The 12,464-nt window shown below is 49.1% G+C and overlaps 1 protein-coding gene across 1 annotated transcript; it reads right to left on the bottom strand.

The window, feature by feature from the left end:
* Positions 1 to 913: 913 nt before the first annotated feature.
* On the bottom strand, positions 914 to 9,802 carry RPS10 (ribosomal protein S10). The gene is made up of 6 exons (XM_023212557.2): positions 9,683 to 9,802; positions 8,734 to 8,883; positions 8,377 to 8,548; positions 4,866 to 4,943; positions 1,576 to 1,631; positions 914 to 1,007 (listed from the first exon to the last, which is right to left on the bottom strand). The coding sequence occupies exons 2-6, from the start codon at positions 8,881 to 8,883 to the stop codon at positions 966 to 968; spliced, it is 498 nt and encodes a 165-aa protein (XP_023068325.1). The 5' UTR covers positions 9,683 to 9,802; the 3' UTR covers positions 914 to 965.
* Positions 9,803 to 12,464: the final 2,662 nt, after the last annotated feature.

Here is a 12,464-nt window from a genome sequence, read left to right as displayed (position 1 = left end):
GCCTGTAATCCCAGCACTATGGAAGCCCTAGGTGGGCATTTCACCTGAGGTCAGGAGTTTGAGACCAGCCTGACCAACATGCAGAAACCCCATCTGTACTAAAAATGTACATCTGTACTAAAAATTAGCTGGGCATGGTGGCAGAAGCCTGTAATCCCAGTTACTCGGAAGGTTGAGAGAGAATTGCTTGACCTGGGAGGCTGAGGTTGCAATGAGCTGAGATTGCGCCACTGCACTCCAGCCTGGGCGACAAGAGCTAGACTCTGTCTCAAAAAAAAAGTTTTCAGATGAGTTTCAAATGTTTTGGTCCTAGAGACAGGGTCTTACTATGTTTCTCAGGCTAGTCTCAAACTCCTAGCCTCAAGCAATCCTGCCTCAGGCTCCTGAGTAGCTGGGACTATAGGCCTTAGTCACTGTGAACAGTGGTTTTTGTGCATTGTTTTCTCCCTTGATTCTTGTCAACAAATGCCGAGCCTTGAAGACTTATATTAGTAATGTTGGCCTAAACACCATTCCTGTGCTTCTTCCCCATAAATTGAAGGATAACCATTTCCTTGGTTACCTTTCATCCTCCCTCCCCAGCACTTCTTATAGTTCCCGACAGCAGGCACAAATCACAACTCCAAAGCAACCAGCAACTTTCCCACCACACAGAGCTGAGGTAGCATGGCTGGTCGGGAGAAGGGACCCAGTTTTCCAACCGCCTCCGAGGTGCAGCACCATATGGGACACCACTGTGCAGGGGGCGCTGGCTGGAGAAAGCAGGGCACACGCCAAAGCCAAGGACAGCAGCAGCCGGTGTCACCCAGGACAATGACAACTCCCCAAGCCAAGCTAGTACTGCCCCATTTACACTCTGACCCTTAAACCATTCCTGTTCAGGCTGCATAAGGCAAACAAAATGGACACAAGATTAAGGTTTTTTGGCTGTAAATTTATTCAATGCAAAATAATACTCTTCAATTTTACTGAGGTGGCTGACCACGTCCACGACCAAATCCGCCTCTCTGTAAGAGAAAGCACATCACATCAGCATGAGCAGCACTCTGGTTCGACCTTGTGGTTTTGCTAACTTTCAGGCCTCATTATAACTCCAGAGGCCCCCAAATGTAAACAGCTGGGAGAGAGCTGAGTACAGGCTGTAAATCCCAGAACTGCCCCTTACTGGATGTGGGGCGATATCCTACGTCTAGGCCCATTTCCTTGGTAGCTGTAATTACCTCTATTTTATAGATGGGGAAACATCATATGAAAAAAGATGGAGAATTTGATTTCATACCATCTTGGTTCTTAAGCCCACTCACCTTCCAGTGTTTAGTTCAATGTCAAGCATCAACGAAACAGAAAATAACAGCAGGCCACATGTACTGATTTCTGAGACTCATTTCAGTAATTTATATATTTATAAAAGTTTGCATGCTACATCTCAATGTAAAATTTGGAATTTGGAAAAAAATGGGAGAAGGGAACTGGTTGACAGGACCATACTATACGACATCCCCACAACTTGCAGAGCAACCAGACTGAGGCCAGAACAAATGACGGCTCATGGAAAACAAATAGGAAGATACTCACAAACTGGAATTCGGTTGCTGACCCAGCCCCAGCCTCAGCTTTCTTGTCGGCACCAGCTAGAAAGTGAAACATCGATTCAGAATCATCATATTATCCTATCTACTAGAGAACAAGGGAAGACAACTCACCAACTCCAATCTTGCAGGAAAAGCCATGCACCACCCCATTAAATATAAGCAAATGACACCAGTGGTGGGGAACACCTTCACAGCCACCTTTGCCTCTCCTGGGGTGTCCTTCTCAGCCTTCCAATACTCACAGCCCAAACTACAAATCCTCCCAAAGAATTCCCACGTCCGATCACACTGACTGACTTACCCACTTCAGAGCAGCATCTAGATAACAAAGGGAGCGTAATTAGGGAAGAACTAACATGGAAAGGGGCAAGGGCCCACAAAAGCCTTAATTACCACGGGAGAAAAGCAGACAAGATGCTGCCCTGTCCTATATCCCAGTCACAGTTCAAATGGAGACGTGCGAAATTCACCAGTTTTCTTTTACTTATTTGAGACAGGGTCTTACTCTGTCGCCCAGGGTGGAGTGCAGTGGCACGATCTCAGCTCACTACAACCTCTGCCTCATGGGCTCAAGCGATCCTCCCACCTCAGCTGGAACTACAGGCAGCTAATTTTTATATTTTTTGTTTGTTTGTTTGAGATAGAATTTCGCTCTTGTTGCCCAGGCTAGAGTGCAATGGCGCGATCTCGGCTCACTGCAACCTCCACCTCCCAGGTTCAAGTGATTCTCCTGTCTCAGCCTCCTAAGTAGCTGGGATTTACAGGCACGCGCCACCATGCATGGCTAATTTTTTTGTATTTTTAGTAGAGACAGGGTTTCTCCATGTTAGTTTCTCCAGGTTGGTCTCAAACTCCCAACCTCAGGTGATCCGCCCGCCACAGCCTCCCAAAGTGTTGGGATTACAGGCATGAGCCAACCACGACCGGCCCTAATTTTTATATTTTTTGTAGAGATGGGTTCAGCCATGTTGCCCAGGCTGGTCTCAAACTCCTGAGCTCAAGTGATCTGCCTGCCTCGGCCTCCCAAAGTGCTGGAATTACAGGTGTGAGGCACTGCACCCAGGCAATTACAAAGACTTAAGGAAAAAAAGAATGTAAAATATTTCAATACTGTTTATACTGATTACATGTTAAATTAACACTTTTAGACATTTTAAAAATCAATTTATTTATTTATTTATATTTATTTATTTTGGAGATGAACGCTCGCTGTTGTTCCTTTATTTATTTATTTATTTTGGAGATGAACGCTCGCTGTTGTTCCTGTGGCTGGAGTACAGTGGTGCCATCTCAGCTCACTGCAACCTCCACCCCTGGGGTTCAAGCAATTCTCCTGCCTCGGCCCCCTGAGTAGCTGGGATTACATGTGCATACCACCACGCCTGGCTAATTTTTTGGATTTTAAGGAGAAATGGGGTTTCACCATGTTGCCTAGACTGGTCTCGAACTCCTGACCTCAGGCGATCTGCCCGTCTCAGCCTCCCAAAGTGCTGGGATTACAGGCGTGAGCCACCGCACCTGGCCCTGATTTGAGTTGGGGGGGTCTCACTCTGTCGCCCAGGCTGGAGTGTAGCAACAAGATCATAGCTCACTGTATCTCAAACTCCTAGGCTCAAAACAATCCTCTTGCTTTGGCTTTCCAAGTAGCTAGGACTACAGGCACATACCACCATTCCCAGCTCACTTCTACACATATTTGATTAAATAAAAGACATTAGTAATCAAAAAACCCGTTTCCACTTGCTTTTTCAAGTGTGGCTACCAGGAAATTTTGTATTAGATCTATGGCTCACATTGGGCACAAGGATGGGGGAGGAAAGCAAATGCCAATAACGCATATGGTTTCAGTAATCGTTAAATTTCTTTTTTTTTTTTTTTTGAGACAGGGTCTTGTTCTGTTGCCCAGGGTGGAGTGCAGTGGCATGATCTCGGCTCACTGCAACCTCCGCCTCCCAGATTCAAGCAATTCTCCTGCCTCAGCCTCCCGAGTAGCTGAGATTATTTCAGGCAGGCACATACCACCACGCCGGGCTAATTTTTTAAAGTAGAGATGGGGTTTCACCACGCTGGCCAGGCTGATCTCGAACTCCTGACCTCAACTGATCCACCTGCCTCGGCCTCCCAAAGTGCTGGGATTACAGGCATGAGCCACTGTGCCTGGCCCATAATCGTTAAACTTCCAATATCACCAACTTCCTCTCAACCAAGGGCTGGAGAAATTCTTTCCTTTTACTATCCTGTATAGTACTCAGGTCAAGTGGTCACTTCTCCAAAAGATGACAGGAGGAAAGTAAGAATGGTAGAAGTTGGTAAAGACTTCTTGTATGCCTTGCTTTTGTATCACAATCAACAGTGAGTGACTTTAAAAACAAGTTGAATCCAGCCAGGCAAGGTGGCTCATGCCTGTAAATCCCAGCATTTTGGGAGGCAGATGCGGGCAGATGACGAGGTCAGGAGATCCAGACCATCCTGGCTAACACGGTGAAACCCCGCCTCTACTAAAAATACAAAAAAAATTAGCCGGGCGTAGTCCCAGTTACTCGGGAGGCTGAGGCAGAAGAATGGTGTGAACCCAGGAGGCAGAGCTTGCAGTGAGCTAAGATCGTGCCACTGCACTCCAGCCTGGGCCACAGAGCAAAGACTGTCTCAAAAACAAAACAAAACAAGTTGAATCCTATTACTCCTTTGCAAAAATATTAACAAAGGCTCCTCATCTTACTGAAGTGTTATGTTTTTGAGACAGAGTCTTGCTCTGTCATCCAGGCTGGAGTACAATGGCATGATCTTGGCTCACTGCAACCTCTGCCTCCCAGGTTTAAGCAATTCTCATGCCCCAGCCTCCTAAGCAGCTGGGACTACAGACGCCCACCACCACACCACCCTAATTTTTGTATTTTTAGTAGAGACAGGGTTTCATCATGTTGGCCAGGCTGGTCTCAAACTCCTGACTTCAAGTGATCTGCCCACTTCGACCCCCACCAAAGTGCTGGGATTACAGACATGAGCCACTGAGCCTGGCCTGAATTTTGTTTTTTAAAAAATTCCAGTCCCTAACTCTGATGGCTTTCTTCCTAATTCTCATCTATGAAATCACTGCATAAAGAAAGAAGCACAAAGGACTCTAGCTGTTCTGATGCTCTGCAGAATGAAACCAAGAATCTTTCCTGGTCATTTTGTCATCATCAAGGGCTGAGCCCCACCCAGCCAGAGCCAGCTGTGAGAATCCAGATATTTCACCCCAACACCCCTAATATAGGTGATGCATTTACTCACGTGGCACAGCACTCCGTCTGTAGGTATCTCTGTCAGCTTCCCCTCTTGTGAGTCTCGCAGGTCGCTCACCCTCCAGACCTACGTAAATCAAAACACACTGTGAACACAGGGCAATCTGGGAACTCTGTCCCTTAAAGCCAAGAAAACTGGCATTGCTCTCCTGTTTTCACTGAGCAACCACTCGGTTAAGATGGGTTAATGGGGACACGAACTCCTTAAACCTGTAACGTCAGCTAGAAACAATTTATTTCTCCATAGAAACTTATTGACAATCGTGGCTGCAAATCTGCGAAGAAAAAAAAAGGCTTCCATTTTGTTTCAACATAAAACCATTTTCCAATTATTGGACCAATCTAGACATCCAGCTATTTCTGTGAACATCTGAATAGCCAAACTTTTGAACCTGACCCACGTGAAGTGGAAAACTTAGTATATGCAAATGGAAAAGGAAGCATCCTAAGCTGAAAGTCCCAACTCCAATATTAAGTACATAATCTAGGGGTTACCAAGAATCCTTTGGTTCCCCCTGGGCTTCTTCACATACCTGTTAGGCTGTGGAATATATATTAAGGCGGAAACTGTATTATTATCTTTTTTTTTTTTGAGACGGAGTCTTGCTCTGTCACCCAGGCTGGAGTGCAGTGGCACGATCTCGGCTCACTGCAAGCTCCGCCTCCTGGGTTTATACCATTCTGCTGCCTCAGCCTCCTGAGTAGCTGGGACTACAGGCGCCGGCCACCTCGCCCACCTAATTTTTTTGTATTTTTAGTAGAGATGGGGTTTCACCGTGTTAGCCAGGATGGTCTCAATCTCCTGACTCGTGATTCGCCCGCCTCGGCCTCCCAAAGTGCTGGGATTACAGGCTTGAGCCACCGCGCCCGGCTATTATCTTTTTTTGAGACGGAGTCTCGCTCTGTCACCCAGGTTGGAGTGCAGTGGCGCAACCTCAGCTCACTGCAACCTCTGCCTCCTGGGTTCAAGCAGTTCTCTCACCTCAGCCTCCCGAGTAGGTGGAATTACATGCACGTGCCACCACACCCAGCTAAGTTTTGTATTTTTAGTAGAAAGGGGCTTTCAATCTGTTGGCCAGGCTGGTCTCCAACTCCTGACCTCAAGTGATCCGCCTGCCTTGGCCTCCCAAAGTGCTGGGATTATAGGCGTGAGCCACCACGCCCAGGCCACTTTTTTTTTTTTTTTGGTTGTTATCTTTAGTAGTGACAGGGTTTCACCATGTTGGACAGGCTGGTCTTGAACTCTTGGCCTCATGTGATCCTCCCACCTTGACCTCCAAAAGTGCTGGGATTGCAGCTGTGAGCCACCACACGGTAAGGCACAAGCTTTAAGAGCTACCTTTAAAAAATTATCATAGGCCAGTGCGGTGGCTCACGCCTGTAATCCCAGCACTTTGGGAGGCCGAGGCGGACGGATCACAAGGTCAGAAGATCAAGACCATCCTGGTTAACATGGTGAAACTCCGTCTCTACTAAAAATACAAAACAATTAGGTGACAGGCGCTTGTAGTCCCAGCTACTCAGGAGGCTGAGGCAGAAGAACGGCGTGAACCCGGGAAACGGAGCTTGCAGTGAGCCAAGATTGCGCCACAGCATTCCTGCCTGGGCGACAGAGTGAGACTCTGTCTCAAAAAAAAAAAAACAAACCAAAAAAAAAAAATCATAAATGGCCAGGCATAGTGGCTGACGCCTGTAATCCCAGCACTTTGGGAGGCCAAGGCAGGTGATCACTTGAGGCCAGGAGTTTAAGAACAGCCTGGCCAACATGGTAAAACCCTGTCTCTACTAAAATTACAAAAATTAGCCAGGTGTGGTGGTGCACGCCTGTGATCCCAGCTACTCAGGAAGCTGAGGCAGGAGAATCATTTGAACCTGAGAGGCAGAGGTTACAGTAAATTGGGATCGCGCCACTGCACTCCAGCCTGGGTGACAGAATATAAACCAACCAACAAACACAATAAGTAACAGTTTAATCAAGTATTTTCTCTACCCAGTTACTTGGAACTTACCCGGAGTCCGTATGATTAATGTGAACTATGTCTCTTTTTTTTTTCGAGACAGGGTCTTGCTCTGTTGCTCAGGGTGAGTGCAACGGCCAATCACAGCTCAATGCAGCCTGGAGTGCCTGGGCTCAACCACAGGTGTGCACCACCATGCCTGGCTAATTTATTTTTTTGTAGAGACCAGGTCTCACTATACTGCCCTAGCTGGTCTCAAACTCCTGGACACAAGTAGTCCTCCTGCCTTGGCCTCCCAAAGTGCTGGGATTACAGGAATGAGCCACTGCACTTGGGCAGAATGAACTGCTTTCAAAGCAGAAATAAATCATGTAACGAGTGGCAAAAATAAATGTCAGGCCCAACTAAATCAGAATATATCAAGCACAGATAGGCACTGGTATTTTTTTCCCCCAGAAGAGTCCAAGATGTAGTAGAGAACTCTTGCTAAAAAGACGTATTATGGGCTGGACACGGTGGCTAACTCCTGTAATCCCAGCACTTTGGGAGGCTGAGGTGGGTGGATCACCTGAGGTCAGGAGTTTGAGCCCAGCCTGGCCAACAGAGTGAAATCCCATCTCCACTAAAAATCCAAAAATTAGCTGGGCATAGTTCTGGACGCCTATAATCCCAGTCTCAGGAGGCTGAGACAGCAGAATTGCTTGAACCTGGGAGGTGGAGGTTGCAGTAAGCCGAGATCGCACCACTGCACTCCAGCCTCGGCAACAGATGTCTACCTGATCACCAGAATCCCTTGGGGAACTTTCCTAACAAATTCCTAAGCTCCATAAAGTAACTCTCCAGGGGAACCTGGACCCTCTGATGATCACGTTTAGGAATCTGTGCATTTTGTCACTCCAACCTATGCTCTCTGCAGCTCCTACAGTTTCGTAACAAAGAACCATAACCTAGACAAAATACAGGCCAGGCACGGTGGCTTACCACCGCACTCCAGGCTGGGCAACAGAGCAAGACTCCGTCTCAAAAAAAAAAAAAAAAGCAACCATAAGCCAGCAATGATCTTAAGAATCAAAAGATAATTCTCCTCGCACCACATATGCGTGCATATCCTTTCACGTCGTGGTATACACCATCCGTTCTCCACTCCACTGTTTCTAATTTTTTCCCCTGCTGGCAAGAAAACTACAAAACTCTTTTGTTTCTTTCAAGGTGGTAAATGGCTTTGCTTTGGACTTCTTGGGAAGAGTACAACACACTCTGCTGGAAAAGTTATTCAATTTTCTATACCACATGTGCCTGGATGTTGGTATGGGTGTGGGTGAAGAAAGCGACAGACTATCTGTGCTTAAGGCCATCTCATGGATGGCCTGAAGAACTGAGTCTAGTTCTATTTCAAGTCCCAAGCCGCCAAAGGTTCTAGCACTTGACCAAATGCCTGCAGGCCAGAGCCCTCTAAAGCTGACAACAGCTAAGAATGCTTCTGTCCCTTACACAAAAGAAACTATCTTCAAATAGCTGAAGGCATTTGTTTGGGCACCATACCTTTAGGCCGAGGCCTGCCAGTCTCTGGACGGCTACGGCGTAGGGTGGCAGGCACAATCTCCGGGGGCAGATGAAGGTAATCACGGAGATACTGGATACCCTCATTGGTAAGGTACCAGTAGAAATGTCTCCAGGCAAACTGTTCCTTCACGTAGCCTCGGGACTTGAGAGACTGTAAGGCAAAAAACTTACTGTTAAGGCATAAGTAGAAACTTGGATCATCCTAGACAAGTCTCCAGTCCCAGCCCTTCAAGTTAGCAAGCAGCCCCGGCAGTCCTGACCTCCCCTTTGGAACTTGCCTTGAACGTTAGGGGAAGATCCTCCATCCCAACCCAGTCTTCCTCCTCACCCTCCTACCTGCATGGCCTTCATGACATGAAGGTTGGGCACATTCTTGTCTGCCAGCTCCGGGTGCTTAGGCATGTGAACATCCTTCTTGGCCACCATGACTCCCTCCTTAAAAAGGAGTTCGTAAATGGCAATCCGGTTCTTCTTAGGCATCAACATCTGCAAGAAGGAGATGACTGTCAAGAGCACTTCTGAGTAACGAGGCCGGGGTCCGGTAATCAAGTTCGTGACCCTAAAGTGACCCACACAAAACCGTAGACAACATGCCGGTGGGAGGACTCAGCTTCACAAAACAGATTCGGCAGAGGCCAGCTCCGTCCCTCCCCATCCCCAAAAACAATTCAGGTGGAAAAGTTGCCAGTATGTTAAAACCAGCATAGTGGTGCACATTCGCGCCAAACTTCCTTAAGTTATCACAAAGGTCAATGGCGGGTGAGAGGAGCAAACCCTGTATTATCGGGAGCAGCTAGAAGCCGTCAGCGACTGTACCCAGCGCGGAATCGCGCGGCTGTACCATAAGGTACACAGGGAAGGCCTGGAGGAGTAAAGCCCCGCTTCTTGAAGGCGGCAGACCCCAAACCGAAGGGCTAAGGCCTTCGCACCCTCGTTTCCTACCACACCTCCCCCAAAGTAGAGCTCCAGTGCCAGGCAAGGAGGCAGTCGGGGGAGTCCTGTCCCCAAGGAAAAAGCGTGTCGGCGGGACACTGTCTCCCTAGTCTCACCTGGCAGGTCTCCGCCACGCACTGCCTTCATCCTCCCCCTCTCCCTCGGACAATCTTCGCCTACCAGCGGCCCCCTACCCCATAAAATAAGCCTCCAGCCCCTGTCGCTACTCAGAAATGGGTGTGTGGAGAGTGGGAGAGAGGCCCCCTGCCCGCATTCTGGGGAGGAGCAGCCGCTAAGGCGGCAATATGGCCCGGATGGGAGCCGATGGAACTCGAACTCCACAGAAACTCACCTCGGCAGCTGCAGGGTCCGGGGCCGGGGCTGGAAAGGAAGGAGCATGCGCGGTGCTGCGTCTCTTCCGGGCTGGCGTGGGCCCGCCCCCCGCCAGGACCCGCGCGGAGCCTGGGGTGGCCTCGGCGGTGCCTGAAGGACTGGCCGATCTGACCGCAGAGCTCGACCGCCTGAGGGACGCACGCACACACTAGGAAACCGCCGCCGGGAACTTCTGAGCTTGCGTGCTTTATCAGTACAGGGTCACCTATTTTGGGCCGTCGTTTTAGAAACGCTTCTTCTTTTTTTCCCCGCGAAAATTTATTATGCAGGTGATATATGCTCTTGGAGCAAGAAAAGAGAGAGAACATACAAATCAGATGACAATAAAAGACTAAAAAGGTAATCCCATCAACCAAAGAGAATCACTATTAACATTGTGGTATACATTTTTCCAAACTCATATGCACTCACACAAGTAGACTTTTTTTTTTTTTAAATAAAAAAACAGAGGCCGGGCGCGGTGGCTCACGTCTATAATCCCAGCACTTTGGGAGGCCGAGGCGGGCAGATCATAAGGTCAGGAGTTTGAGACCAGCTTGGCCAATATGGTGAAACCCTGTCTCTACTAAAAATATAAAAAAATTTAGCGGCAGGCGCCTGTAGTCCCAGCTACTCGGGAGGCTGAGGCAGGAGAATCGCTTGAACCCGGGAGGTGGAGGTTGCAATGAGCCGAGATCATGCCACTGCACTCCAGCCTGGTCGACAGTGAGACTCCGTCTCAAGAAGAAAAAAAAAAAGTTGACTCAGCATTTTGGGAGGGTGACGCAGGAGAATTGCTTGAGCCCAGGAGGTCCAGACCAGCCTGGGCAACGGTGAGACTTAATCTCTACAAATTTTTTTTTTTTTTTTAATTAACTGATTGTGGTGGTGCACGCTTGTAGTCCCAGTTATTCACGAGGCTGAGGCGGGAGGATCGCTTGAGCCCGGAAAGTGGAGGGTGCAGTGAGCCGGGTTCATGCCTCTGCAGTGCAGCCTGGGTGACAGTGAAATACCCTGGCTCTATTTAAAAAAAAAGAAAAGAAAAGAAAAAAGAGGCCGGGCGCGGCAGCTCAAGCTTGTAATTCCAGCACTTTGGGAGGCCGAGGTGGCCGGATCACGAGGTCAGGAGTTCAAGACCAGCTGGCCGACATAGTGAAACCCCATCTACACTAAAAATTCCAAAAAATTAGCCGGGCGTGTTGGTGTACGCCTGTGATTGAGGCAGGAGAATCGCTTGAACCCGATATGCGAGGTTGCAGTGAGCCGAGATCACTCCACTGCACTCCAGAGCTTGGGCGACAGAGCGACCCTCCCTCTAAAAAGAAAGAAAGAAAAGGAAAGTGGGGCCGGGCGCAGTGGCTCACGCCTATAATCCCAGCAATTTGGGAGCCCGAGTCGGGTGGATCTCCTGAGGTCAGGCGGTCGAGACCACCCTGGCCAACATGACAAAATCCGATCTCTACTAAAAAAAAAAATACAAAAATTAGCCAGGCATGGTGGCAGGCGCCTGTAATCCCAGCTACTTGGGAGGCTGAGGCAAGGAGAATCTCTTGAACCTGGGAGGCGGAGGTTGCAGTGAGTTGAGATTGCACCGTTGCACTCCAGCCTGGGCGACAAGAGCGAAACTCCGTCTCAAAAAAAAAAAAAAAAAAAAAAAGAAAGAAAGAAAGAAAAGAAAAGTGGACCTCTGAGCACGGTGGCTCAGACCTGTAATCCCAGAACTTTGGGAGGACGAGGTGGGCGGTTCACCTGAGGTCGGGAGTTTGAGACTAGCCTGACCAACATGGTGAAACCCCCTCTCTACTAAAAATACAAAAATTAGCTGGGCGTAGTGGTGGGTACTTGTAATCCCAGCTACTCAGGAGGCTGAGGCAGGAGAGTTCGCAGGAACCTGGAAGGCAGAGGTTGCAGTGAGTCAAGATCTCCCCACTGCACTCCAGCCTGGGTGACAGAGCAAGATTCCGCCTCAAAAAAAAAAAAAAAAATTAGCCGGGCGTGGTGGCGGGCAGCTGTAATCCCAGCTACTCATGAAGCTGAGTTTTGAGGATCGCTTGAGCCCGTGGGTCAAGGCTACCGTGAGCCGAGACTGCACCACTGCACTCCAGCCTGTCCAGCCTGGGTGACAGAGCAAAACTCTGTCATTAAAAAAAAAAGGCCGGGCGCGGTGGCTCAAGCCTGTAATCCCAGCACTTTGGGAGGCCGAGACGGGCGGATCACAAGGTCAGGAGATCAAGACCATCCTGGCCAACACGGTGAAACCCCGTCTCTACTAAAAAATACAAAAAACTAGCCGGGCGAGGTGGCGGGCGCCTGTAGTCCCAGCTACTCAGGAGGCTGAGGCAGGAGAATGGCGTAAACCCGGGAGGCGGAGCTTGGAGTGAGCTGAGATCCGGCCACTGCACTCCAGCCTGGGCGACAGAGCGAGACTCCGTCTCCAAAAAAAAAACGGCGGCCGGGCGCGGTGGCTCAAGCCTGTAATCCCAGCACTTTGGGAGGCCGAGACGGGCGGATCACAAGGTCAGGAGATCGAGACCATCCTGGCTAACACGGTGAAACCCCGTCTCCACTAAAAATACAAAAAATTAGCTGGGTGAGGTCGCGGGCGCCTGTAGTCCCAGCTACTCGGGAGGCTGAAGCAGGAGAATGGCGCGAACCCGGGAGGCGGAGCTTGCAATGAGCTGAGATCCGGCCACTGCACTCCAGCCTGGGAGACAGAGCGAGACTCCGTCTCAGAAAAAAAAACAAAACCAAAAAAAAAAAAA

Source organism: Piliocolobus tephrosceles, chromosome 5 (genome assembly GCF_002776525.5).
Source record: "Piliocolobus tephrosceles isolate RC106 chromosome 5, ASM277652v3, whole genome shotgun sequence".
Taxonomy (NCBI): Eukaryota; Metazoa; Chordata; class Mammalia; order Primates; family Cercopithecidae; genus Piliocolobus; species Piliocolobus tephrosceles.
Note: the sequence above shows the minus strand (reverse complement) of the source record. Positions and strands in the feature narration are given on the sequence as shown.

Bases quoted from the DNA above. Each gene is read 5' to 3' on its own strand.
- RPS10 (XM_023212557.2), bottom strand. From the start codon at position 8,883: ATGTTGATGCCTAAGAAGAACCGGATTGCCATTTACGAACTCCTTTTT. The intron at 4,944-8,376 runs GTATGGTGCCCA...TGATTTACGTAG, and splicing joins TGGCAGGCCTCGGCCTAAAG to GTCTGGAGGGTGAGCGACCT. The intron at 1,632-4,865 runs GTGAGTAAATGC...TTCACTTTCTAG, and splicing joins CAGACGGAGTGCTGTGCCAC to CTGGTGCCGACAAGAAAGCT.